The following is a 24788-nucleotide window of genomic DNA, read 5'->3' on the forward strand; positions in this document are numbered from 1 at the left end:
CATGTCATCATTTTTCTGGCAGCAGCAGCCACTTCTAAATAAATTCTCCTCCACCTCCCTGGTCCTCATTTCCCGCCTGTCGTCGATTATGGATAATCTATCCTCGATTGCCCATATACCAGCGATCCACATGCACCGAGGACCCAATTAGGCCCGTCGATGCTGCGGCGCCAACCATTAGGGGCCACAGTCAACTGAAGTCAGCGCCAGCCTAGCGCCCAATCACCGCTGGCCTTGCCTGCCTCGATGTTCTGCTTCAGCGCTTTCGGGCAGCCTAGCCCGTCGGCGCCACTTTTAGCGCTTTTAGGTGCTTTTAGTGGTTGACCCAAAAAGAGCTACAGGACAGGCTCGGTCGCTGTTCCCTGAGCTTCGCCACTGAGCGAGCCTAAAAGCGGCAGACCCCCTGCTTATGTTCGTCTGCGGCAGTCTTTGTCAGGGGGACCCTTATGTTATCTTGTTCTTATTTTCCTTTACAAGGAAGCGTCTGCTTTTGAGCATCGTTCTTTCAGCCTCAGCTTCTCTTTCCTTTTTACAGCCTTGAGCTGAAGAGCAATTAGATAGAATACATTACCTAAGAAATGAGATAGAAGAAAGCTGAAAAATCCATAAAAATCCATCCCATAATAAATCCCCACTCCTCTGGCGCAGGTGTGTGTGCGTGCCGCCAGTCATTGATTGATTTGATTCTGCCGCTACGGCCCCCGCCCCCTATCGCTAACCACCTTTCCCAGGCCCTTCAGCGGCCCCGTCCTCTGTAGCACCTCAGCCTTGCTCCAAAACCTCAAACCTCGCGCCATCGCAGCCTTGAACAAGCGCAAACGTCCATCTTTCGAGAGCCGACAAGGAACAGAGCAGCAGCAGAGGCCTTAAATGAGAAGGACCAGACGAACGACTGAAAGACGAAAAAGAAAGCTAAAACCAAAAAGAAACTCCAAAACCGAGGCCAGCCAATAGGTCCTTTAGATCCCCCTCCCCCCACTGCAGGCCCAGCCCTGTCTGTCCCTCTTTCGCCGGCAAATTAGGCCTCCATCATGCGAGCGGTCCAGGGCTCGTACTCCGCTGCCGTTACGTGTTTCGCCTACCCACTTCTCTCCACGATCAATTATCATGTCGTCCGCTGCCGATAAGTCAAGACAGTCTTCCAGCGGCAGATCTCTCTTCTCTCGAGGCAAGCACCGCGCCGAAAAGCGCTACACCGACATCGATCCCAAGAGCTCGTCAGAACAATTCGAAACGGCGTCCATAATTTCTTCGCGCTCCTCGCGCCACAAGCGGGAGTCGTCGTCGATTTCGGTCGACCAACCCGGTTCTCCTGATGCTGGCATCAACCAGATGGCGGGTGTGATCACGTCCATCCCCTACGACGGCCCCCCAGGCTCTCGATCGCCAGTCTCTCTCGAGTTTCTCCCCAGGCCTGATCAAGGGCCACCACAGCGCCGCGAGCCTGTGCCTCACCAGCTCAACGTCCCCGGATTCGACTTCCACCAGTATCCGTCCATCGACCCGTCAACCATGGCCAGCCAAAACTCTCACCCCCACACTCCTGTACGGCCGAGCACATCATCCAACATGCCAGTCAACAACATCACCATGGCCACCACGGGCAAGCAGGCACAATACCAGCAATGGGGTCCGGGATCCGGGCCTGGAGGAGCTGTTCGTGCTAGCACGGCCAGCTCCTCGACCAACGGCTCGTATCCTGTCCGGTACGATTCCTACCAGAACCCCTACTATGCTCGATCCTCCGGAGAGAGCTTCAACAACCCGCACGGTGGCGGCGGTGGCGGTGGCTACCTTAACCCGGCTTCAGCCCGCTCTTCGCACACCACACTTGCGCCGACGCCGCCCGGAAGCTCACATTTTACGCCTCACTCTCCCCGCGAGTCGCACAGGTTATCGAAAATGAGCGCTTACGGCCCGGCGTCCCACGACGGCTTCTACTTCCCCAAACCCGATGACAACTACGTAGTCGAGCAGATGTTCATGCAGCTCATGCAGAAGCGAGGATGGCACAACCTCCCCGAGCAGGCCAGGAGGCAGATGATGGCCTACCCCGCAGAGAAGAAATGGACATTGCTGCACCAAGATCGCCTAACAGAATGGCAAGGAGAGCAGAAACGAAAGCAAACCGCCAGAGCTAACCAATATACCACGCCCGACGTAACGACTTACTCCGATGAGGAGGGCACCCCAGAATGGTATGTCAGGCGGGTCATGGAGGACAAGCTGGATGCGAAGGGTATGGGGTCCCTCGAAGTCAATCTGAGAACACAACAGATCGGCTGGGTGAAGCGATTTGTCGAATGCCAGGGACAAGTGGCCCTGGTCACTCTGTTGCTCAAGATCAATAGGAAGAACACCAACGGAGGACCGGCTTCTTCGACGACAGTCGACACCCGATTAGAGAAGAATCTGGATCGCGAATACGACATTGTAAAATGTCTCAAGGCCTTGATGAACAACAAATTCGGTGCCGACGATGCCCTGATGCAGTCAAAGGTTTTGTTGGCATTGGCCACATGCCTGATTTCCTCTCGACTCACTACCCGGAAGCTTGTGAGCGAAATCTTGACCTTCCTCTGTACGTGGGGAAACCATGGCGAGGGACATGTGAAAGTCATTCAGGCTTTGGATGAAGTCAAGGCACAGGCGGGCGAAAATGGAAGATTCGATGCTTGGATGCGACTGGTGGAGGTTACCGTTGACGGACGAGGAAAGATGGGCAGTCTCGTGGGTGCCAGCGATGAGCTTCGCACCGGAGGTATTGGAATGGAGAACCTGTTGATGGAATATGCGGTTGCTACTCTGATGCTGGTCAACATGATCATCGACGCCCCTGAAAAAGATCTCCAGATGAGAGTTCACATTAGAGCTCAGTTTCACGCTTGTGGCATCAAGAGAATCTTGACCAAGATGGAGGGGTTTCAATACGAGCTGCTGGACAAGCAGATTGATCGGTTCCGTACCAACGAGGCTATTGATTATGAGGATATGCTCGAGAGGGAGAACACCAGCATGAAGGATAATGTCGAGGGGGATCTCAAGGATTTGACCGACCCTATACAAATTGCCGACACTATCCAGCAACGGCTGCACGGAACCAAGACACACGACTACTTTGTGTCTGCGCTGCAGCATCTTCTGCTTATCCGCGCCAGCGATGGCGAGGAGCGGCTGCGAATGTTTCAGCTTGTCGATTCGATGCTTAGCTATGTTGCCATGGATCGCCGTCTGCCAAATATGGACCTCAAGCAGAGTCTCAATTTTACGGTCCAGAGTCTGCTGGACAAGCTGCACACTGATTCCGAAGCTCGACAGGCACTCGATGAAGCGTTGGAATCTCGCCAGATCGCTGAAGCCGCCATGGCGGAGCGAGACGAGATGAGGGCCAAGTTGGAGCTTGGAGCTGATGGCCTCGTGGCTAAATTACAGAAGCAGCTAGACGAGCAGACTCGATTTATCGAAGCTCAGAGACGCCAAGCTGATGGCCTCAAAGTCGAATTAAATAACATTCAAAGCGTTCGAGCCAAAGAGGCACAGCGTTATGAGCTTGAGACGAGAGAGCTGTACCTCATGTTGCGAGACGCCCAAGACATCGCGGCATCTAACGCTGCTAAGGTCAGCGCCGGTGGTAAGCCTGGCAAGGACAACTCAGCACAGATGCAGGGCATTCTCGACCGTGAACGCCTTATGGAGCGTCTGGCGAAGCAGCTTGAGCGCCAAAAGACTCAGTATAAGCTGGAAGGTAGAATCTGGGGAGATACTGACGGCCCCTCTGATCGCCTTCGCGCTCTCAGAGAAGCCATGGATGGTGATGATGAGCCGGGCACGCCTCCAGGAGGCGGTACTCCGCCCAGAGATTTCACAAACAGTATGCTCGGAACTATTCATCGCCAGCCGAGGGCTTCCCGAAGGCCGGCTAAGCGTGAGAGTGTTATTGGCGAAGACGATGTTGATCTTGACGAAGAGGGTGTCGTTATCGAGCGCCCGAGATTAATCGAGATGAGGCGTCCAGTTGTCGATCCGAAGCAGCAGGCTCAACTTATGGGCGAGGTTGTTTCAAAGGTCAAGCGATACGACGGCAGCGATTCCGAAGCAGACGACGGCACCACGACCGGCCCATCACCCCCGAGCATGGAATCGTCTTCTCCCATCACCCCGGCAGAAGGCGAGGCCCCCAAAGTCGAGGTCACCGGCCCCCCTCCGCCTCCGCCTCCACCACCTCCCCCTATGCCCGGTCAATTACCCGGTGTCCCACCTCCGCCGCCTCCACCTCCTCCCCCACCGATGCCGGGCTCATTCCCCGCGCCTCCACCACCTCCGCCGCCCATGCCCGGTATGGGAGGAATGCCACCGCCTCCTCCACCACCCCCTATGCCTGGTGCCAAGGGCATGCCGCCGCCTCCACCGCCGCCTCCTGGGATGCCTGGTGCCATGTCTGGTCACTACTTACCTCAGAAACCTGCCTTCACTGCCGCGCCTTCTGTTGGCTTACCAGTGATGCGGCCTAAGAAGAAACTTAAGGCTCTTCACTGGGAGAAGGTCGATACCCCTGAGACCAGTCACTGGGCAGCTCACACCCCATCCGTCGAAGAGCGAGAAGAGAAGTACAACGAACTTAGTCGGAGAGGTATCTTGGACGAAGTCGAGAAGCTTTTCGTTGCCAAGGAGATTAAGAAGATTGGTGGAACCGGTGGTAAGAAGGATGATAAGAAACAGCTCATATCATCCGACTTGCGGAAAGCGTTTGGTATGTATATGATTTTTTTATGTTGAAATTCTCTATATTTTCAAGGATTGGGGCTAACAAGAGTGAATCCTTTAGAAATCGCCTTTGCCAAGCATTCTCAATCCTCTGTTGAAAAGATTGTACAGATGATCATCCACTGTGACGACATCATAATCACAAACCAGGGTATCATGGACTTCTTATCAAAGGATGATATGTGCAACATCAACGATAATGTTGCCAAACAGATGGCTCCGTATAGTAAAGACTTGACAGGGCCAGATGCAACGAACCAAACACGAGAAATGGACCCCGAGGAGCTCACACGACAGGATCAGTTATACTTATACACGGCATTTGAGTTACACCATTACTGGAAGAGCAGAATGAGGGCGCTTGCACTTACGCAGAGTTTCGAAGTCGATTACGATGAGATTATTTCCAAGATGCAGGACGTCGTGACTGTCTCTGAGTCATTGAGAGATTCCGTCGCTCTTATGAATGTCCTTGGTCTCATTTTGGATATCGGAAACTACATGAACGATGCCAACAAGCAGGCCCGTGGTTTCAAGCTTAGCTCTCTCGCTAGACTGGGTATGGTCAAGGATGATAAGAATGAGTCGACGCTGGCCGATCTTGTCGAGCGTATCGTGCGAAATCAATACCCAGAATGGGAAGGATTCGCAGACGACATTCTTGCCGTTACGACGGCGCAAAAGATCAATATTGAACAACTTCAGACCGACGCTAAGAAGTACATTGATAATGTGAAGAATGTTCAAATGTCATTAGACAATGGTAACTTGAGCGATCCCAAGAAATTCCACCCCCAGGATCGTGTAGGCCAAGTTGTCCAGAGGGTGATGAAGGAAGCCAGGAGAAAGGCAGAACAGATGCAAGTCTACTTGGAAGAGATGATGAAGACTTACAAGGATATTATGTTGTTCTACGGAGAAGACCCAGCGGATGAAAATGCCCGAAGAGATTTCTTCACCAAGCTGGCCACATTTGTGATCGAATGGAAGAAGTCTCGCGACAAGAACGTTCAGTTGGAGGAAACGAGAAAGCGCAACGAAGCTTCTATGAAGCGCAAGCAGGCGGCGGTAAAGGCTGCAAGCGCCTTAGACAATGGGCCTATATCGCCATCAAGCACTGGTGCTATGGACTCTCTCCTTGAGAGACTTCGAGCAGCCGCACCACAGGTACGGGATCAGAGAGACCGTCGCCGCCGTGCCCGCTTGAAGGACCGCCACCAGGTCCGCGTAGCCTCCGGTCAACAGATCCATGATCCCAACGAAAACCCAGCAGTCGAAGCTAATCTCACCAATTCTGAGCCAGCTATCACTGAAGAGGGAGATGCACAAGCTTCGCCATCTCTTCCTCCTCCTTCTCGGGATGGTCATGAGGAAGATGACGTGGCTGATCGCGCTGCGGCGTTATTGCAGGGAATGCGTGAAGGCGACGGAAATGACGAGGCGGATATCGAGAGGAGAGAGACATTGAGAAAGGCAAGGAGACAGACGGCTGAAGAGGAACGAAGAGCAAGGAGGAGGCGAAGAGAGAGGGCTTCGAGCACGGTAGAACCGAAGGACGAAGCCTCTATATTATCAATAGCAGAGGAAGCACCACCAACACCAAGCACGCCAGGACAAGAGGAGGAGACAATAATGTCGCCGACGGAGGCGAAGATGGAGGAAATGCAGACGGAAGAAGTGAAGACTGAGGAAGTGAAGGGTGAGGAGATTGTTGGCGAGGACAGCAAGCCAGAGGAGCCCGAGAAGATGCAGGAATAAGCATTGCTTCGTGTATTTTTCTAGAAGAAGAAAAAAAGAATACCCCATGAGCAGATAATCCATGGATCAGCATATATGTATACACACACCCTGTTATGTCAGCAAGCACTATACATATATACTTAATGTATAACTACAGCAGCCACGAGAGGCGAGACGAGGAGACATTAATCACTCTTTTTTTCCTTCTTACTTTACTCGCCCTTTGCTGCTCACTTTTTCCCTATGGCATAATTGAAGCTTTAGCGAAGTTAGTCAGTGTGTGGGATCTGCGGGAGTATATGCTATACATAGATATGTTTGTTGGCTGTGTTTAAGCGCTGATATTGAATGAGTATTAATACATGGTAATTTACATTTCGTTTTTATTGCACAGGTAGTTTAGCTGTATAAGTAGGACTTTTATTTTTCTTGTAGTGAAAGATTTAACATGTCTTTTGTATTTAATTATATAATTTCAATGCTCCATTCTATACCAGGGGAGGTGTTAGGTCTGAAAAATGATAGAACCCAGAGTGCTATGCCATTATGGATATCGTTACACCAGAAAAAAAAAGGAAAAAAAAAAAAAAAAAAAAGCAGAAACGGAAAAGAACAGGATGGTACGTCAATATTTGTTCAGCAAGCTGCCTCTCATCGTGACGGACTCAATGGTCTGTTGAAACCTCCTTGTCGGTTCATGTACTGGCGATACTCCGACTTCTTCTCCTTTCGCACGCCGCCGGCGTTATTACCCACCACTTTCTTGTTCTTTGTCGTACCGAAGCCGCCGAAGCCCATCATGGCCTGCATAGCGGCAAGACCGTCATCGTCTTGGCCCTCGACTTCGATGTCCTCGTCATAATCGTCCTGCTCCATCCTGCTCGGCGAACCGGGTGCGTTTCGCCTGGAGTCGCGATCACGACGGGGTGAAGGGCTTCTCGTGTCTGTCCGCTTTGCGGCGTCGGATTGAGGCTTTCGAGCGCTGCTTTCGGGGTGAGGGCGGGTGGGAAGAGCGGAGGGGTGTGAAGGAGGGGAGGCTGAGCGGCGACGGTCGTCACGGTAATTTGCTGTGTCGCTTGGTTAGCAAGAGGATACGTCTTCTTTGTTCGGGGGGCTTCTTACATCTCCTGTCTCTATTATAGCCATCACGGTCATCTCTGTCGTCATACCGACGAGGGCTCTCTCGTCTATCGCCGTCTCGTCCTCCGCGCCGATCTCTGCCGCCTCGGTTTCTGTCTCCTCCACGATCCCGTCGGTGGTTATCCGGTGACACGGAGCGATCATTCTGGTTGTCGCGTCGGTCTCGCGATCGTGATCTGTAGCCTCGGCGGTCTCGTCCTCGATCACGGTCACGGCCCTTTCCCCTGTCTCGATTGTCCCAGCCGCGCTCGCGATCTCGGTCCCGGTCTCGGTCTCGAGGAGGGTTCCTGTCGCGACGGTCTGATTCATCCCACATTTGACGGCTGTCAGGCCGTCTAGCCCGACGTGAATCGCTCATATTGTGTACGTTATCTTGAAATTTTCCTAACAGAAGAAAAGGATGTGAAGAAATTTCTTTGGTTGGTAGCAATCAGGATATGACGTCGGGTAGTGTCGCTGCTAAAGTTTAGAATATTTTGGCCAGGCTGAAGACAATGGATTACAGGGGTAAGAGGCTGAGGCAGTGGCTGGGGCGGCTTATCAGGGAGCCTTGATTGGCTATGTGTAGGGCTCTGGAGCTTTTATCCACTGTAGCTCATCAGCCTTGCATTCACCCACCAAGGCCAGCGCCACCGTGTTCACTCAGTAGCCGGGCAGCTGTCTTGAATGAAGAAGACAGTTCTTTCATAGCATTGCTCTGTTTTCTTTTTTTTTTTTTTATGAAGAGATACTTCTGGTAAGGAACCTCTATATATAGAGCTGAGCTCTAGAAAACAATCATGGCGAAATTCGCCCAATTGCTGGCTTCAGCGGCTGCGCTGGTAGCTGGTGCCTCCGCTATTGGCGATGAATCCATCTTGATCAACGAAATTGGCCGTCTGAACAACCAGAGTCTGCTATGGGGTCCATACAAGCCAAACCTCTATTTCGGAGTGAGGCCGAGGCTACCTCAAGGCCTGTGGACAGGTTTGATGTGGGGAAGAGCTGAGGGTTACATGGATATCCAGAATTGTATGTGATGATAGCCACCCTTATGAGTTTCTTGCTAACCTTCCGTTATATAGTATTCCGATACACATGTGAACAAGGCCAAGACATTCATGGATATGGCTGGGATGAGTTTGATGCACGAACTGGTGGTATTCAAACCATTCACGATGAAGGAAACGGCCTTGATGTCACCATCTCTTTCATTAAAGTCCCTGGGGGTAGCCATGGTGGCAGTTGGGGCGCCAGGATTAAGGCAACTGTCCGAGATGATGCACCCCCTGACAGCAAATACCTGGTACACTACTACGTTGCTCAAGAAGAACTGGGTGACCTTGTGGCCCAAGGCAACGATAATGGTGGAATCGGATTTGAGGGTGATGTCACTTTCAAGGGAAGCTCCCCTTCCCTAGGAGATTATAACGTCGTTATCACCAAAGGAACCGGTAACCATCCAACTTCTGATCATGACATAAGCGCGACACGACGAGGAGACACGACTGTGGTTCGAAGTGTTAGCCTTCCGGCGAACGACGTCTGGCAGGCCAAGCCAGCAGTGTTCCAATTCATGCAAGATACCATTAGAGATATGCAAAAGGACTATGACGAGGAAAATTTCCCTCCGCCATGGCAAATTTATCGCATGAAGTCTCAGGCGGGCGGTGGCAATGCTCATGTCGTTCAGAAAGTCTTTGAGGGAGGATTCGAATTTGACATCATCTTCTCATCCAGCTCTGCGGGTAAAGATATGACTAGCAAAGACATCACCCGAGAGATTAAAGTGGCTTCAGAATCTTTTGGAGAGCGATTCTCAAGCGTCTTTGATTTGAAGGCACCTTACACGGCTGAAAAGTATCAGAGATTTGGCAAGAGCATGTTCTCTAATTTGATTGGAGGCATTGGATATTTTGAGGGCCACCAATTGATCGATCGATCTTATGCGGATGAGTATGAAGAAGAGAACGAAGGCTTCTGGGAGGATACAGCTGAGGCCCGAGCTCGTAAGGCCCAGCAGCTTGAAGGCCCATATGAGCTATTCACAAGTGTTCCATCGCGACCCTTCTTTCCCCGAGGATTCTTTTGGGACGAGGGATTCCATCTCATCCCAATTGCTGACTGGGATATCGACTTGACCCTCGAAATTGTCAAAAGCTGGTATAATACCATGGATAGCGATGGTTGGATTCCCCGTGAGCAGATTCTTGGCCCAGAGGCAAGAAGCAAAGTGCCACCGGAATTCCAGGTCCAATACCCCCACTACGCCAACCCACCGACTCTATTCTTGATCATTGAGGATTTTATGGAACGCCTACGAAGCGCCAACGGCAGCGCACCTGCCGAGAAAGAGAAGCTCTCTCAGGGACAATCTTTGTACAATGCGCATCTAGATAACTTGGAACTCGGTGGAGATTTCCTTCAAAAGATCTATCCCCTTCTCCGACGACAATACGATTGGTTCCGCAAGACACAGAAGGGCCAAGTCAAGGCATACGATCGAGAAGCATTCTCTTCTAAGGAGGCATATAGGTGGAGGGGTCGAACCGAGACGCATTGCCTTACCAGCGGTTTGGACGATTACCCTCGGCCACAGCCGCCTCACCCTGGCGAGCTCCATGTCGACCTTATGTCTTGGGTTGGATTCATGACCAAATCGCTCATCAATATTGCAGATGCACTAAACATGGCTGATGAGATTGAAGAGCTAAAGAAGAATCTTTTTGCTATCGAACGCAACCTTGATGACCTTCACTGGTCTGAGAAGGAAGGATGCTTTTGCGATGCAAGCATTGATGAGTTTGAGGAGCACGCTCTCGTCTGCCACAAGGGCTATATCTCAGTGTTCCCCTTCTTGGTCGGTTTGATGCAGCCGGATGATGCCAAGCTGGGCAAGATCCTTGATCTGGTTGGCGATGAGAACCACTTATTTAGCCCTCATGGGCTGCGCAGTCTGAGCAAGCAAGATCCACTGTACGGCACTGAAGAGAATTACTGGCGCAGCCCAGTCTGGATGCCAATCAACTACATGGCATTGACGCAGCTATATGTAAGTGTTGCATACTGCATGCTGTTCTTAAATGCATTGACTAACTATCTTTTTTACAGAAAATTGGCACCCAAGAGGGTCCTTTCCAGCGCCAAGCCAGGGGCTTGTACAACAAGCTACGCACGAACCTGGTTGATACGGTCTACAAGAGCTGGGAGGAGACGGGCTTCGCATGGGAGCAGTACAACCCGGAGACAGGTGCTGGTCAGCGCACTCAGCATTTTACCGGTTGGACGAGTTTGGTGGTGAAGATTATGGCGATGGAGCCGTTGGATGAGACTGCGCATATTAGAGATGAGCTATGAATGTGAGTTTTATTGACGCCTTAGATGATAGACGAATTGAATCGCCATCTCGATGAAAAAGGGTTATAGAAAGGCATTGGATAAGAAAATTGGACCTCGTATCATCCTGAACGTGGCTCTTACCCCCTGAAAGAAGTTTCTATGCGAGTCAAAAGCTCTGTCCGTCATCTTGCGGGGTGTAATATGAGATCATCGGGCTCATTGGGCTCCCACTGTAGATGTACATAGTAAGACGTGGCGGCTGCCACCACCATTAATCTCCGGGCTTAATTGCTCTGCACGCCAATTGGAGATGCACGTCGACGTCGAGGGTAATCTATATGACTCGTTAAATGAGATTACCGAATGCTGTGCGCCGCCATTATACGTGAGTTCGCATCCCTAGTGGTAGTTTAGCGGTATGTGATATATGCCCTGCATCCTTTCTGCCAACTAAATGGCAACGACATCTCGTCGCTTATACAGAAGGAAGTTTAATGCGAAATCGCCTGCCTAATCGTCTGCCTGCTTATTTTGGTTAATAAAATGTCGCTCAAACATACAGTGCAAGGGGGTTGATCCTATCTTCCGACTAGCGGAGGTTACTGAGTCACTAGATTGGTTTGCGGTTGTATTTAAGTTAGCTGCTTTGTTTCGGTTGAGCCTCTTTAACTCTTGGCGTCATCATATACCAGATATCGAGCGCTCCAATCAACACTTCATAACCATGGCCGTTCTCTCTCAAGACGAAATAAACAGAGGGCTCAACATCAGAAACGCCACAGTGGAAGATTTGTCTTTTCTGCAGACTATCGTCATTGCCAGCTACTCAAAATACATAGAGCGGATGGGAAAGCCCCCAGCGCCTATGCTCCTAAATTACAACGAATTGCCCAAAGATCGAGATATTTTCATTTTGGAAATCATTTCTGAGGACAAAGGCTCTGAAATCGTTGGCGCGATTACACTTGTCATAGATGACACAGGCGGTGTGGTCAACATCAGCAATGTTGTTGTTGGGCCAGCAGCTCAGGGACGAGGATACGGCCGTACACTGATGGATTTTGCAGAGGCAGTGGCAAGAGAAAGGGGTATCAATTCTCTGGCTCTATATACTAATGAGAAAATGCATGAAAATATTAGCCTGTATCCAAAATTTGGGTATATAGAGACAGAGAGGAAGAGCGACGATGGATACAACCGAGTGTTTTTTCGCAAGCAGCTAAAGGACTAGGGTTGTCTGTAAGCATGTTACAAGGGATATCTGGAGTTGCGTCGTTGATTAGAAGGATTCTAAACCTGGATATGGTTTTTGAAAGTAGCATTAATAATAGCAGTAAAGATTTTAACATGAAACATAGACAATCAAAAATTATGGCTGAGATTTGCGGGTTTATTTCGTCGAGAATTTTGAGGAAATGCCTTTGGCGAGGGTTTGAGAAACGAGGCTCTACCATTGACTGCTCATTGGCTGAGTGCAAGAGCATATGAGATGCAAGATATGGGGGCTGAGCATTGCTATTTGCCTCTGCACCCTGGTGTTAGCCGCTGCATACGACCCTTGTAATTTGAAATGGGAATCTGATACCGAGGAAGAAGGCGAACAAAATCGCCGGAAACACGAAGAGCCTCCACGGTAACACAGCCTCGTTGTCATTTGATGACACCGAGAATGTCGCAAACCCAACCTCATCCGATGCATTCACCCATTCAATAAGTGTTGCTCATTGACGTGTTCCTCTTCCACGTTCTTCTTCCCTTGCATGAATGCAGTACGGAGAACCCCGAGAACGGGTATGAGTGGATAGGTAGGTCGATATATGTAGATAAGCTTGGGCCATGGTTTGCACCCATGCTCACGATTTTGGTCCAGAGCCATGCATCTTGAACCCAAGCAAGCCCCCAAACACGCCCAAGTGAAACGTGCCTGCAGCCTCAGCCGCACCTGTGTACATACAAGCTGTTTGGGAGACGCATGAGGGCACAACTTGCATATGACACGTAGCATGGCCTGCATTCGGTGAGAGGTTTTGGGTGTTACGCACTGCAGTTGATCAAATGTCATTCTCGATATTCAACAGGCTGCGTATAAGCAAAACAGGCACTTTCCGACATCATCGGATGCCTTATTTGCTGCTCTATGCAACCTTTTGGGTGTTGGAAGCAGGCCAACTCACTACCTGTATGGAGCGACTCAGCCCAATTCCCACACTGCTTCCAGATGCCCGTGAACCTAACGTATCGTACCTTATACTTGTCTTCCACCACCAATTTTTTGCCTAATCGTTCTCCTCGTGACCACAACTTTTTTCACTGCCTTCCGCTGGGCCTCGACTGTCGTCATCGACCCGCTCGAGGATCGGCCCGCTTGAGGCTCAAGCTATTGTGCCCAATCAGGAAACCAAATATATAATCAAAATTTTATGCGATAGTTTCCAGTATATATGAAGTAGTCGAATTCCACAGATTCAATTCTTCCCAGCAGCCTCTCATCCAAATATCTTTCGCATCATGGATAGGCTGCAGGATATTAGTCGCCATCTCTTGGCCGCCGGGGGAACCCCATCAAAGGATGGCAAAACCACACATCTTACCTACGAAGAGGAAGGCTCTATTCGCATGCGGACGTGGACTGGATCTGAACTTATCGATGATGAGTTGATCGCTGATGAGGTCAGGCCAGGCACCTCTGCACCAATTGTCAACCGCAGCCATAAGGCAAGTCAGTCCAGAGAGTGCATAATTGTCCAGTAGAATGAAACTAACCTAGTTCTTCTTTTACTTCTTACAGAAAGTATTTGTAGTTCATAAGAATCACTCGATCAAGTGCTTTACAGATCCTCTTCGAGACGACGAACAGGTCGATGAAGACGAGATAGACGATGATGCCCCGTGGAATGAAGAAAAGATTATCGGCGTGGATACTCGGGTCCACCAACGAAGCCAACTTGCTGTTTCCTACGACAAGAACACAGTATTCGTCTTTTTCCAGAAGCCAGATGGCTCTCTCGGTGCCATCAATGAGTACAATAACAAGTGGAAAGCCGTCAAACTCCCAGCTGTTGCTGCACTTGATGGAACTCCACTAGCTTCCTGCAATACCAGCAGTGCAGTGTATTTATTTTATATCAGCGTTGATGGGACTGTTCGCTATATGCAAAACAGCGAAGGTGGATGGAAAGGTGTGTACAACATCTCCTTTTGTGTCACGATTCGAAGATGTTCTGACCATTACTAGACGTATTCTTTTCAGAGGCTGAGATAATCGATCCAGACCCAAATTTACCTGGCCCAACCTTCAAGCTGACTATTGCTGAAGATAGACAAGTGTTTGAACGCATCCGACCCATGGTCTTCTGTCTTAAGGGTAACATTCTCTCTGTAATCAAATTTCACAGCATGGATTTGGAAACTATAGGGACAATAGAAGGTACGGAATTGGTGCCTCTTCTTGGATCCAGGGAGCGTAACAGGTACTACTTCTGGAGTCCATACCCTTTCTACGTCATGAACAAGCGAAGCCCCAAAAGTCAAGCTCAAGCTACCACACCGAGACGATTTTGGAGTCAATACATGAATCGCTCTTCGCCGGCGTCTCATCAGCAAGAGTGCGGCAATTCGAATGCAATGAAGCATCTTAGCAGGCTCCAAGAGCCTTTTGTCGCCAGCCGGAAAGCTTCAATGGTGAACAACAAAACTCCAGCTACTGTGAGCGTTGAGACCACCAATGCCCAAGCTATAATCTCACCACAGAAATCAGAGCAGAATGGAATTTCATGCGGCACTCCAGCAGGGGGTTCTCTTTTCGCTGGTTTCTGCAGTTTTCTGGACCCTGTCATTGAGACACTGTTCGGCAACGGACACAATGAGAATGCAACTGAGGAGGCAAGTAAATCTTCGGTATCAAATATGAGCTATATGCTAATTTTAGACTTATAGGATGCTCTAGGAAATAGCAGATCCAATCGTGCTGATATCGTGGATGTTTCTCCGGAAACAAATGAAACCGAAATCAACGGAATGGAGAACCACGACATTGAATCAAATGAAGTAAACGCAGGCGGATCCGAAATTGAAGAAGCTGGACCAAAAGAGACTGAGCTTGAAGTGCTAGAAAATGAAGATATCAAAATGAATGGAACTGAAGTGGATAAACCATTATTTAGAGACGATGGGTCAGAAGAAGCTGATTCGGAAGGCACAGACGAAGATACTGATTTAGAGGGAACTGATTCAGAAGAAGCTGAAACAACTCCTTCTGAAATTGAAGAGGATCAGACTGAGGAGGCTCAGACCAAAGAGGTTCAAACCGACGAGGTTCAAAAGGACGAGGTTCGAAAGGGCGAAGTTCAGAAAGACGAAGTTCAGAAAGACAAAGTTCAAATCGAAGAGGTTCCAACTGAAAAGGCTCAAACTGAAGAAGCTCAAACAAACGACGCCAAACTGAAAGAATTTGAAGCTGAGATATCTACAGTTGGAGAGATTGAAAGAGAGATTGAAACTAAGGAACAAGAACCAAAGAATGTTAAATGCATAGAAATCGAACCAGAAACCAACCTAGACAAAGCGGAAGTGTCTACTACAGAAATATCTACTACGGAAACATCTACTACAAAAACTCCTGGCGTGGGATCACCAGTCGAGGAATCATCTGTCACAAAAGGATGCGGTAAAGAACCTGATATTGAAGAATCTGGTCTCAAAGTCATTGATTCTGAAGAATCTGAACGTACCGAAATTCCAACTATTGATGAAGAAAAAGGTCCTACTCCAACCGATACGCCCATTTCAAAGGGACCAATATTCAACACGGCACAAGATGTGCAGGAAGACCTGACCAAGCATATTAAGAAAATGGGTCTTGGTTCAGTGATCCGAGAGGATTCTCCCTTCATATCTACCGTTTCTGATAACGCAATAAAGCTCAAAAACAGCGAAGGAAATTTGCTTAATCGAGATGTAGATATTCAAGGCATTACAAGACTTAATATCTATCAGCCAGTGCTCTACTGCGGTAAGTCGGTTCACCGTTTTAAACTTTTTACTTTACTCATAGCAAAAGTTTGACGTTGCTGATCATGTCTTTCGTATATTCAGACGATAGCACTTCCATGAGAGCTGGTACTCGAGTTAAAGACCAAAAGGAAATGGTTCGCCGAGTCACTCGAATTTCTACTAGTCTAGTACCTTCAGGTCATGGAACCAGCTTACAATTTATTAACCATGACCTTGATGATGGCCTTGATGTGCACAATGATACACTAAGCCACATACAAGTTGAGGCTATTATGAATTCAGTGGAGCCAAGTGGCCATACTGAAATCGGCACCAATCTGAAGAAAAAGATTCTCAAGCCCCTGGTTTACGACGTTATAAAGAAAAACAAGAGACTTGAGCGACCCATTCTCGTTTCTTGTATCACAGATGGCTGCCCTACTCACGAATCACCGGATATGTTTAAGAAAGAGATTTTAAAATGCACTCAATTCCTTAAAAAAAAGGGCTATCCGCCCTCAAGTATGTTGCTGATCCTGACATTGTTTATATATCAAGGAATTTTCAGGTGAGTGCTAACTCAGTTTATAGTCATTCGATTCCAAATAAGCCAGATTGGAAATTCATCCAAAGCTGGTAAATTCCTCCAAGAGCTCAACGGTGACCCTGAACTTCAGGAAGTGCTATATGTTACAGCTCGTAAGTAACACCACAGGAAGTAAAATGAGGCAAGTAGAGCTAACATATCCTTTTCTCAAATCAAAGAACACCTTGACGACAAATTCGAAGAGTTTAGAGATAATGAGGTGGAGCTTGAACGATGGGTACGCCTAGCCTTCGCAGTATTTTACCATTTACAGAATGACCTTGGCTAACGAAAACATAGCTCTTGCGCACGCTCTTAGAGCCAATAAATGGCCGGCGTATGGATACTAGCAAGTTGAATTTGCAACCACAATTGAAATCAGATAGGAGACGGTGATTGTAGATCAAACTTTTGTGGGATTTGGGGAAGTGTTTCTTTCAGACACTCTTTGACTATATTTTCCTTTGTCGCATATCTCTTTGGAAATGTCTTTCTTTTCTAAGCACTGTCTTACTTTAAAATTACTCATACGCAATATTTCTTTAATTAAATCATAGCCAGGTGCCCATTAGAATCAATATTTTTTGATCAACACAATAGATTTTACCTACTCAAAACCTTCACTTGACTTTCTTGAGTGCTAACTATCAGTTGTTGTTATCTTTTTATTAATATCAAAATTTCTGATAGTCCTTTTGCAAGAGGTACGCCCAGCTAAACATATATTTTGATTTTCGCTGCATACTACAATGCAAACGGGCTGAGTCTCCTTTTGAGATTGTGTTAGAGAGAAAGGAGAATAATGTAATTATAAATGATAGGACTTCGACTTATCGCGTTTATGATATAAGAAACATTGCAAAGAGAGTAAACCTTGAAGCTAATAGCAAAAAAACCACCCAGCTCAAAAGGAATGAATTGATTGCCCAGAAACAGAAAACAATGCCAGTTTGTTTATTCAATCATGAATGTTCGACTCTGATTGTAGCGTTAGCTTTGTACTTTAACTAGCCTGGTGTTCAGACTTACTCCGGCAATGCAACGCTCTTTGAATTCTCCAAAAGATACTCCCGCAAACTCCGTCTTACCAACATCAATATCATCTTGGTCTCGGCCATCGTCATATAGCCTCAACTCTTGACCATCTCCCCCATCTTTGGGTATATCTGGAAGGAGAACAAAATATCTTGCTGCTTTAACTCTTGGCCGTTGGATAAGCCTAACAAAGTGTATATCTTTCAGATCGTCAACAAGTACAGCTTTTTGACGTGCTGGTTGCCACTCGACCCAACACTTCTTTCCCCCGCCACAGGAAGGTGGCTTATGGAACTTGAATGCGTAAAGCGGAGATCTGTTCGACCATTTTGGAAAGATGTATGCTGGTATAATGTCGAACGTCAAGTCATCTTTATCAGCGGCTGCAGAAGAAGATCCCAGGAACACACTTGCAGAGTCTCCATTCTGAGAAAAAGACAGATATGTGTTATGTGATTTGGTTTTCCCACCGGCAGCACAAAATCGCTTGTCGAGAAAGCCTGATTGTGTCCAAAGGCAAAGCGTACGGAATACGTCCTCCGTGATCCTGGTACCCACGCCTCTTGCACCATTCTTTTCGGGCGTCGTATTACTGAGGGGAAGAAGAGAATACCGTTAGTTCGTGTGATTCGTATATTGGCTCGTTCAAGATCAACCGACCACTTACTGGATTCCAATAACAGTCATCTGACCATCGTGTGTAACCCATATAGGTGATCCACCCATTCCCTGTTCTTTCGACTCGAGGTAGTATTCAATTTTGTTTTCCAATCCTTTGAGGGGAGTGAAGCACGTTCGAAGAGTCATACTACCAACCCCATCTCCGTAGCCGCTGACCAATGCATCCCTTAGGCCCTGCAAACAGGGATCAATATTGAGGCTAAGATCCAATCCTAGGCCCAGCCTCTTATCTGTTTGGCGCTCGTCTTTTGGTAGCAGTATGACACCGTAATCATAATTGACGTGGGTAGGAGGCCTGGGGTTTATTCCAAGGAACTCTTCATACCGCGGACAGATCTTGAATTCGGTCACTTTCTCCTTGCGGTTGCCATGGTAGATAACTGTCAGATTCCGGGCCTTGATTTTCTCATCGTTGACGAGATTGTGACCTGCTGTCAAGATAACATCATACTTGGTGGAAGGTAGATTAACGAAGAACCCCGAGCCGTAGTTTACTTGTCCTACAATATCAACGTCAGTAACAGTTATCCGCTGGGGATAGACACAACGAGAACAGAACACACCGCCAAAGTCAAATTGAAGCCTAACGATGGTATTCCTGAGCTGGAAATTGACCTTATCTAGATCACTTTTGAAGTTGGGCTTTTGATCTTCACGGTGATTATATTGTACACCCCTGGAGTACTCAAGCTTGGTATCGTGGGTAAACTCAACACTTAGTCGGCTGATCATCTTCACGTTTTGGGATTGTTAAAAGGTTAATATTGAATATCTATCTGACCCAACCATCTGACCATAGGGTATATGGCAGTGACGGCTTTGCATGGGGCTTATTGGCTTATTGTTGACATGCATCGATGCCCAACATCTTACCGCCTCCTGAGCATCATCCGGGGGCTTTTCCGTCTTCTACGAGTTTCCGTACAAGTATACAATAAGCAATCTATCTTAATCAGTTGATACGTGAAATAGATGGACCGCAAAGCAAGGTTGTCGTCTGGGGTAAATAGCCAGTTATGCCTTGTTGTAGTTGCGCCTTGTTCTAAATAACAGCACGAGACGAGCATGGCCACACGACGGCGGCTGACACACTGACAACAAGCTAGCTGCCAAGAAATTAAATGACTTCTCATTTGTCGCGCTCAAAATAATTACTAGTTCGATTTCACCCATCTCGTCTGGCGCTTTCCGACGGCCGCTCGCGAAGATCGATCCTCTCAGCACAAATGCCGTGGGCACTAACACGTCCCACTTATAATCTTCGCCTATTACCTTCGCAAGCAGCACCTGTTTTCTCATTGTTAATCACATAGTCTAACCGCTTCTCCCTTTTATTATTCCTATTGCGATCCTTCATCCTTCCAAAGGACATAGTGGCCATCTCCATCTGCGGAAGGATTCCGCCCTTGTTCGGCCTGGGGATTTTTAAAATTGGAACCTGGTCTGGGCAGTGCAATATATATTTTTGGTGTGGCGGGCTAACTCAACTGGTCATCGTCATAGAATATGCAGTCGAACCTTTTGTATAAATTAAAAAACGCCGTCTAAACCCAACTTTGCAAGGCGTCGATCATTATAGAATACGAGATGTCATATCAGTCCATTCCAATACGAGCTAGGAACGGCACAGCAGCCAGGCACTCTGTTTAAAGCATGTACACGGCTCATACAAGCGCCCACCGCGGTGTAAGTAATTTCAGGATCAGCTTTTTCTCCCAGCCCCCCATGGTACGACGGCTTATCTTTTTCTAGTCTGTTGTTTCTAGTCTCTTTATTTCTATTTTAGAATCCATTAGTTTGTCTGAAGACGTCGGCAATGATCATCTTCCAGGATAAAAAAGACCCCATTTTCTTACACCTGCAAGGGCGTTTCACAAACGAACGATTGTAAACCATTTCCCATTTCGATTCTCTTTTTCCAATGTACCCCCCTCCCCCCTCCCCTGCTCGCGGCACTTATCCCAGAGCAGCAAATAAAGTCAGATACTAGTGTTCTCTCCACAGCTGGAATCTTTCCGGTAGCGCCCCTCAAAACGTGATTCACAATTATTGGCAGACAATCATCCCATACAGGGAGGCGACACGGCAAATAATTAGCACTAGCATGAATGAGGATTTTCACAGATTGTCGACAAGCAAGGCATTATACCACTAGTATTATTTGCCAGCATACCAAGAGGCTGAAACGCTGCGGTGAGGGAGGATCACAGGTCCACTATCTCCCTTAATCATCCCAAGATGCATCCGAGGATCTTCTGTCTATTTCTCCTCCTTCAGTGGCCCTGTGGAAACTGTCCTGTACGATGGAGGCCTTCAATGAGAATGAGAAGATAGGGCCAAAAAAAAAAGCGCGTCTTACATGCCGATGCCCCGGCCTTATGGAGGACCCTGCCGCTACCTCCGTACAAGGGGGGGATCACACGGGCCTCTTGGTCCTAGCATTCGGTAAATGTGAGGGAGGAGCACAGACAGGAACAATCACAACATAGATATCCGGAGAGCTGACTCCGAGTCGGTGGTGACAACTCTTGGGTAGCACCGATGTTGAAAAGGTAGGAGTTGCCGAGCACGGGACCAGAATATGACCTGCTTCGCGTAGAAATTACAGGTCCATGCATCATCTCCACGATATTGATTTGATGGGTTTGGAGATGGACAGAGCATCTTAATCTTCCTATTCCAGTATATACTACCAGATTCTACATAACCAGATTCCACATCAGTGCCGTTTCATCAATACCACATTTCCCAAGAAAAAAGCATATCATAAGGCGCGAGTCATGATAAGCGGGTTCTCTGGTGGAACAGCCCAGTTCCAATACCCAGATTGTCGGACCTCTCCGCTGTGAGGCTATGGTGGTAGTATTTGCGAATCGACCTTCCTTTGTCTCATGGGAAGAGCAAGTAATGACTTCGGCCCGTGGAAGTCCCGGTGGAGAAGAGTGGTTGCTATTGCAACTAGTGTGTATGCTCACATATACATACATGCCAAATGGAGAAATAGACTTCAATCGAGTGTGGTGGGAATCTAGCTCCGGCGGACAGATTGGATTTCCCATCAACACATGGGCTCTGTAAGGGGCAATCCCATCTCCTTTGCCACCCCGCGTGTCGGCACAGAAGCATTCGACTGGGCGAAATATCGCTCTCTATCAAGCTTCGTGCTTCGGCTCTCCTAATGCAGCAGCCCAGCACAATATCGGGCTCATCTAGAGCCCCGTAAGCGCGAGATCTCGCGCTTACGTGATGAAGCGATCATAATTGCGCGGGCGAGTCGGATCGTTAACTGAGTTCCAGACCCTGTCCCCTTCTTCCTCTCCCTTTTACCGTTCGGCACCCATGTGCTGATTTTCCAATATTGCAGGGCCATCAGCAGATTTGATGGGCAGGGCCGACCTAGGGGGCATTCGGAAGCCGCTCGGATACTTTATCAAGCGTTATTCTGTTCCCCTGTCTTTGTGGTGCCAGTCCATGTAGCAACAGAGTAGTAGTTGGCAGACTTCTGTGACCGGAGGTGTGTGGGAGAGAGAGGCTCAGTCCGAGGTGAAGCATCCATGGAGGAATTTCGACTCATATTCTTTTTTCCTTCCCGGGAATAACGATAGGAAATCACTCAATCTGAGAAGCCGAAGGCCAAAAACTGGCGCGTTCTACTTACAACACGAGCCTCTTTCCCACGTGGGATCCAAATGCGCTGCGACGCTGGCCATGGCTATCGGCTTCTCACGCTTTGCTGAATCTGGTGGGTTGTCATGCAGCAGGGTCGAGATGGGCCAGGGCTTAGGCTTATATTTCCCCTTGCAAGCAGTAGTAGCATCACGACTGCTGAGATTAATCCCAATTCCCAGCCCATGGATGACTGGGAACAGGGGTCGAAGGCGCTGCAAGCACTTGTAATGAACCCCTGGCTGTGATCAGGCCAGAAGGATGCCTGTGCTCGTTTGGATAAAAGGCGAAGAGCCCAGCGACAAGGCCTACCACACCGTGGGCAAACCCAAGGCGCAATTGGGGTTGGGGCTAAAAGGCGATGCTGGCACTATACTAAACAGAATGCTACTGTCCAACAGAATTGGCTTTTGGGTGTGGTATGTGTAGCATTTGAGCAAATTCAATGCCCGAATGGAAGAGGTGAGGGTATTATGGGACACAAAGAAGTTGTCTAAAAGGGAAGCTACAATTTACTCACTGTGAGCATGTAAATGAGATCGGTGGGGGGTTAGAGAAGAATTAATGGTGATAGCAGATTGATGAAAACATAAGCCGTTAATTCTTATAATGGACAGCAGGTGAAACGCACGAGTACATCGTGGGTTAGGGTTATCTTGCAAATCTATAGGCGAGCTGCGACTCTGCTTCGTAGCTGTCTTGTCTGGATGTAGGAATATCCGGCTGAACGGTTCTGGCGGATCGGCCCGTGCGCCCAAGTGAAAGCCACGGCGACGCCCGGAAAGCCGGCTTGGCTGCCCCGGCCCTCCAGGATCGGCACGTTGGGAGTACTTGCAGAGTACTTGCAACAACTCCAAGAATAGGCCTGCTCTGCCGTACTATCCGGGTCAGAGCAGTTATGTGTCGTGCGCCCTTCATGGGTATTGCAAGTAGCTGCAATCAAATCAATTGCCCGTACCGATGAAGTGTCACATATCAAGAGCACAGAGCAGCCCAAGACCATGGCCAAGGCAAGCAGGGGAGAGAGATGGAGCCCTGAAGTGCATTCCGAGACAACGGAAGCTATGTGGGAGAGCGAGCAACTCGCCTTGTAAGTCGATCATGGGCTGACAGCGCGCCAGGAGCAATCAAGAAGGCTGGATAATCGGACAGTGATAGTGTAATCATGTTGAAGCCTTGCTGTATCACCTTTCTCGGCGCTACCAAGATTGGGTTTACGGATATCAACTGCGGCAAGTCGTCGAGTGCTGCTGCGCCATGGTGTCATCTTTCGATTAATCCTGCCTCCCGTGTTCCTTGCTCCTCTTGCCGCGTTTCGCCTGTCTGGATTTGGGAGTTCCAGGGTAAGCTGCATGATTTCTTGTATAAGTGCTGCTATGAGTTATACAGTCACTGGGTACTGTGCGAGTGTGAGGCTTGTTTACGGGGGGGGTTCAACTAACGATACTCGTACCATTATAATCCTTTTGTCCGGCGAGCTGGAAAGGGATGCATTCGCAGATAGATTGGTGGAGTATGTGTAGCCTACTATGAGTCGAAATGCGAAAGCCAAGCACGCACACGTATATGCATGATGAATCATTTTCAATGTGTGCGACCGCAAATCTAGATCCTATAGGGCTGTGCTGCCGGGCGCAGAAAAAGGGCCATCACAGTAAGGCTGCATACGAGAAGGGGCGCTGATTATTTTTTTTGTTTTTGCTTTTTTGGCTTGTTCCATCTAATCTTCTAGAAGCTGACATGGCCAAAAAGCCCGAAATTCGCTTCCCAAGCCATGCCATGCATGCATGACTAGTCCTCTCTGCACGGAGCACCACCATGCGAACCCAGATCTGGCCTTGCAAAAAAGGCGGTGATAAGGTGGATGGATTGGCAAGGCTGCCTGCGACGTTGCGCTCGCTTCTTGGTTTTGTGTTTTCCCAATATTGGCGGGCCCTTGGAGTGGGATTCACTGATACGACAGATACATGACACGCGGCAATGCATACTACGGTGTCTTCCTATGCGGTGTAAAGTGGTTCCTACATGTCGGCTTCTTCCTCTCAGGATTTTGGTAAACGGCACAATGCGCAATGAAACAGTACCAGTATACTTGTTTTACCCGCATCTGTCAAAATCCGAAACTCGTAATTCCTACTCTTGGCGAGGGGGCGCAATACAACGTGCTTTAGCAAAGGTGTTTCTTGGGTATTTGAGTCTCCTCGGAAATGTGACCCTATGATATATATGTACATCACGGCGATCCTTCTCTGCGCGCTCCGACATTTTGACTGGGCAGTGCGTGGCCCCATACTTGCGTATGAGTTGCATCTCTAGTCCAGGAACTCGGAACTGCCACTGCGAACCAGCGCCAGAAGATTGGAGACGGGTGCCACTTTGTCATGGACGATCCCGTCTTTGTGCGTGGCAAGGTGTGTGTGTAAATGTATATGAAGCACAAGTTTACGTACGCACAGTAGTATTTGTCAAAGGGATGGAGACGACGCTGATACGTCATTGTCACTTGAAGGATGGGACATGTTGCATCGCTCGAGTTCCTTTCCAGGCACCTGCTGGCTTGTCGTATTGCGCCCTCTCTCTTTGTTCCGCTGCTGAAAACAGCTGATTCGTCGAAAGTCAACAAATACAAATCCTCACGATGGAGACTAGAGATACAAACCATCAGACGAGAGTTCATGAATCAGCTACCCGGCAATTGCAGTCATCATTGTCTCCACCAGTTCAAGCAAAGCGTCAGAAGCATGCATGCCATTCTTACCTGAGCATGCAGGCGAAGGCCGGCGTGAAACTGCGTCGTCTTCCAGTAGTACATATACGAAAGTACTATTGCGGAGTAATAGCAAGTAGGTACTTTCGTGTAAGGCAC

The 24788-nt window shown here is 48.5% G+C and overlaps 6 protein-coding genes across 6 annotated transcripts; 4 read left to right on the forward strand and 2 right to left on the reverse strand.

Annotated features, from left to right (window-relative positions):
- The first annotated feature begins 575 nt into the window (after positions 1–575).
- Positions 576–6737, forward strand: GGI43DRAFT_343190 (formin homology family protein). The gene is made up of 2 exons (XM_083202165.1): positions 576–4750; positions 4826–6737. The coding sequence occupies exons 1-2, from the start codon at positions 1108–1110 to the stop codon at positions 6520–6522; spliced, it is 5340 nt and encodes a 1779-aa protein (XP_083061596.1). The 5' UTR covers positions 576–1107; the 3' UTR covers positions 6523–6737.
- Positions 6738–6892: 155 nt separating this feature from the next.
- On the reverse strand, positions 6893–8230 carry GGI43DRAFT_343207 (SNUT3/LISCH7 family protein). The gene is made up of 2 exons (XM_083202167.1): positions 7627–8230; positions 6893–7571 (listed from the first exon to the last, which is right to left on the reverse strand). The coding sequence occupies exons 1-2, from the start codon at positions 8000–8002 to the stop codon at positions 7156–7158; spliced, it is 792 nt and encodes a 263-aa protein (XP_083061597.1). The 5' UTR covers positions 8003–8230; the 3' UTR covers positions 6893–7155.
- A 114-nt stretch (positions 8231–8344) lies between these two features.
- Positions 8345–11378, forward strand: GGI43DRAFT_402175 (mannosyl-oligosaccharide glucosidase). Its single transcript, XM_083205658.1, has 3 exons — positions 8345–8655; positions 8709–10675; positions 10735–11378. The coding sequence occupies exons 1-3, from the start codon at positions 8424–8426 to the stop codon at positions 10978–10980; spliced, it is 2445 nt and encodes an 814-aa protein (XP_083061598.1). The 5' UTR covers positions 8345–8423; the 3' UTR covers positions 10981–11378.
- On the forward strand, positions 11196–12397 carry GGI43DRAFT_343182 (acyl-CoA N-acyltransferase). The gene is made up of 2 exons (XM_083202164.1): positions 11196–11378; positions 11655–12397. Exon 2 carries the CDS (start codon positions 11687–11689, stop codon positions 12191–12193), a length of 507 nt encoding a protein of 168 aa, XP_083061599.1. The 5' UTR covers positions 11196–11378; positions 11655–11686; the 3' UTR covers positions 12194–12397.
- A 1006-nt stretch (positions 12398–13403) lies between these two features.
- On the forward strand, positions 13404–17518 carry GGI43DRAFT_343197 (uncharacterized protein). Its single transcript, XM_083202166.1, has 8 exons — positions 13404–13677; positions 13751–14141; positions 14198–14844; positions 14899–15973; positions 16057–16476; positions 16546–16653; positions 16720–16778; positions 16841–17518. The coding sequence occupies exons 1-8, from the start codon at positions 13471–13473 to the stop codon at positions 16934–16936; spliced, it is 3003 nt and encodes a 1000-aa protein (XP_083061600.1). The 5' UTR covers positions 13404–13470; the 3' UTR covers positions 16937–17518.
- Positions 17149–18999, reverse strand: GGI43DRAFT_343210 (uncharacterized protein). The gene is made up of 4 exons (XM_083202168.1): positions 18820–18999; positions 18243–18756; positions 17570–18167; positions 17149–17518 (listed from the first exon to the last, which is right to left on the reverse strand). Exons 1-4 carry the CDS (start codon positions 18986–18988, stop codon positions 17495–17497), a joined length of 1305 nt encoding a protein of 434 aa, XP_083061601.1. The 5' UTR covers positions 18989–18999; the 3' UTR covers positions 17149–17494.
- Positions 19000–24788: the final 5789 nt, after the last annotated feature.

Source organism: Trichoderma evansii (genome assembly GCF_050947405.1).
Source record: "Trichoderma evansii strain SZMC 28006 chromosome Unknown GGI43scaffold_7, whole genome shotgun sequence".
Classification (NCBI taxonomy): domain Eukaryota; kingdom Fungi; phylum Ascomycota; class Sordariomycetes; order Hypocreales; family Hypocreaceae; genus Trichoderma; species Trichoderma evansii.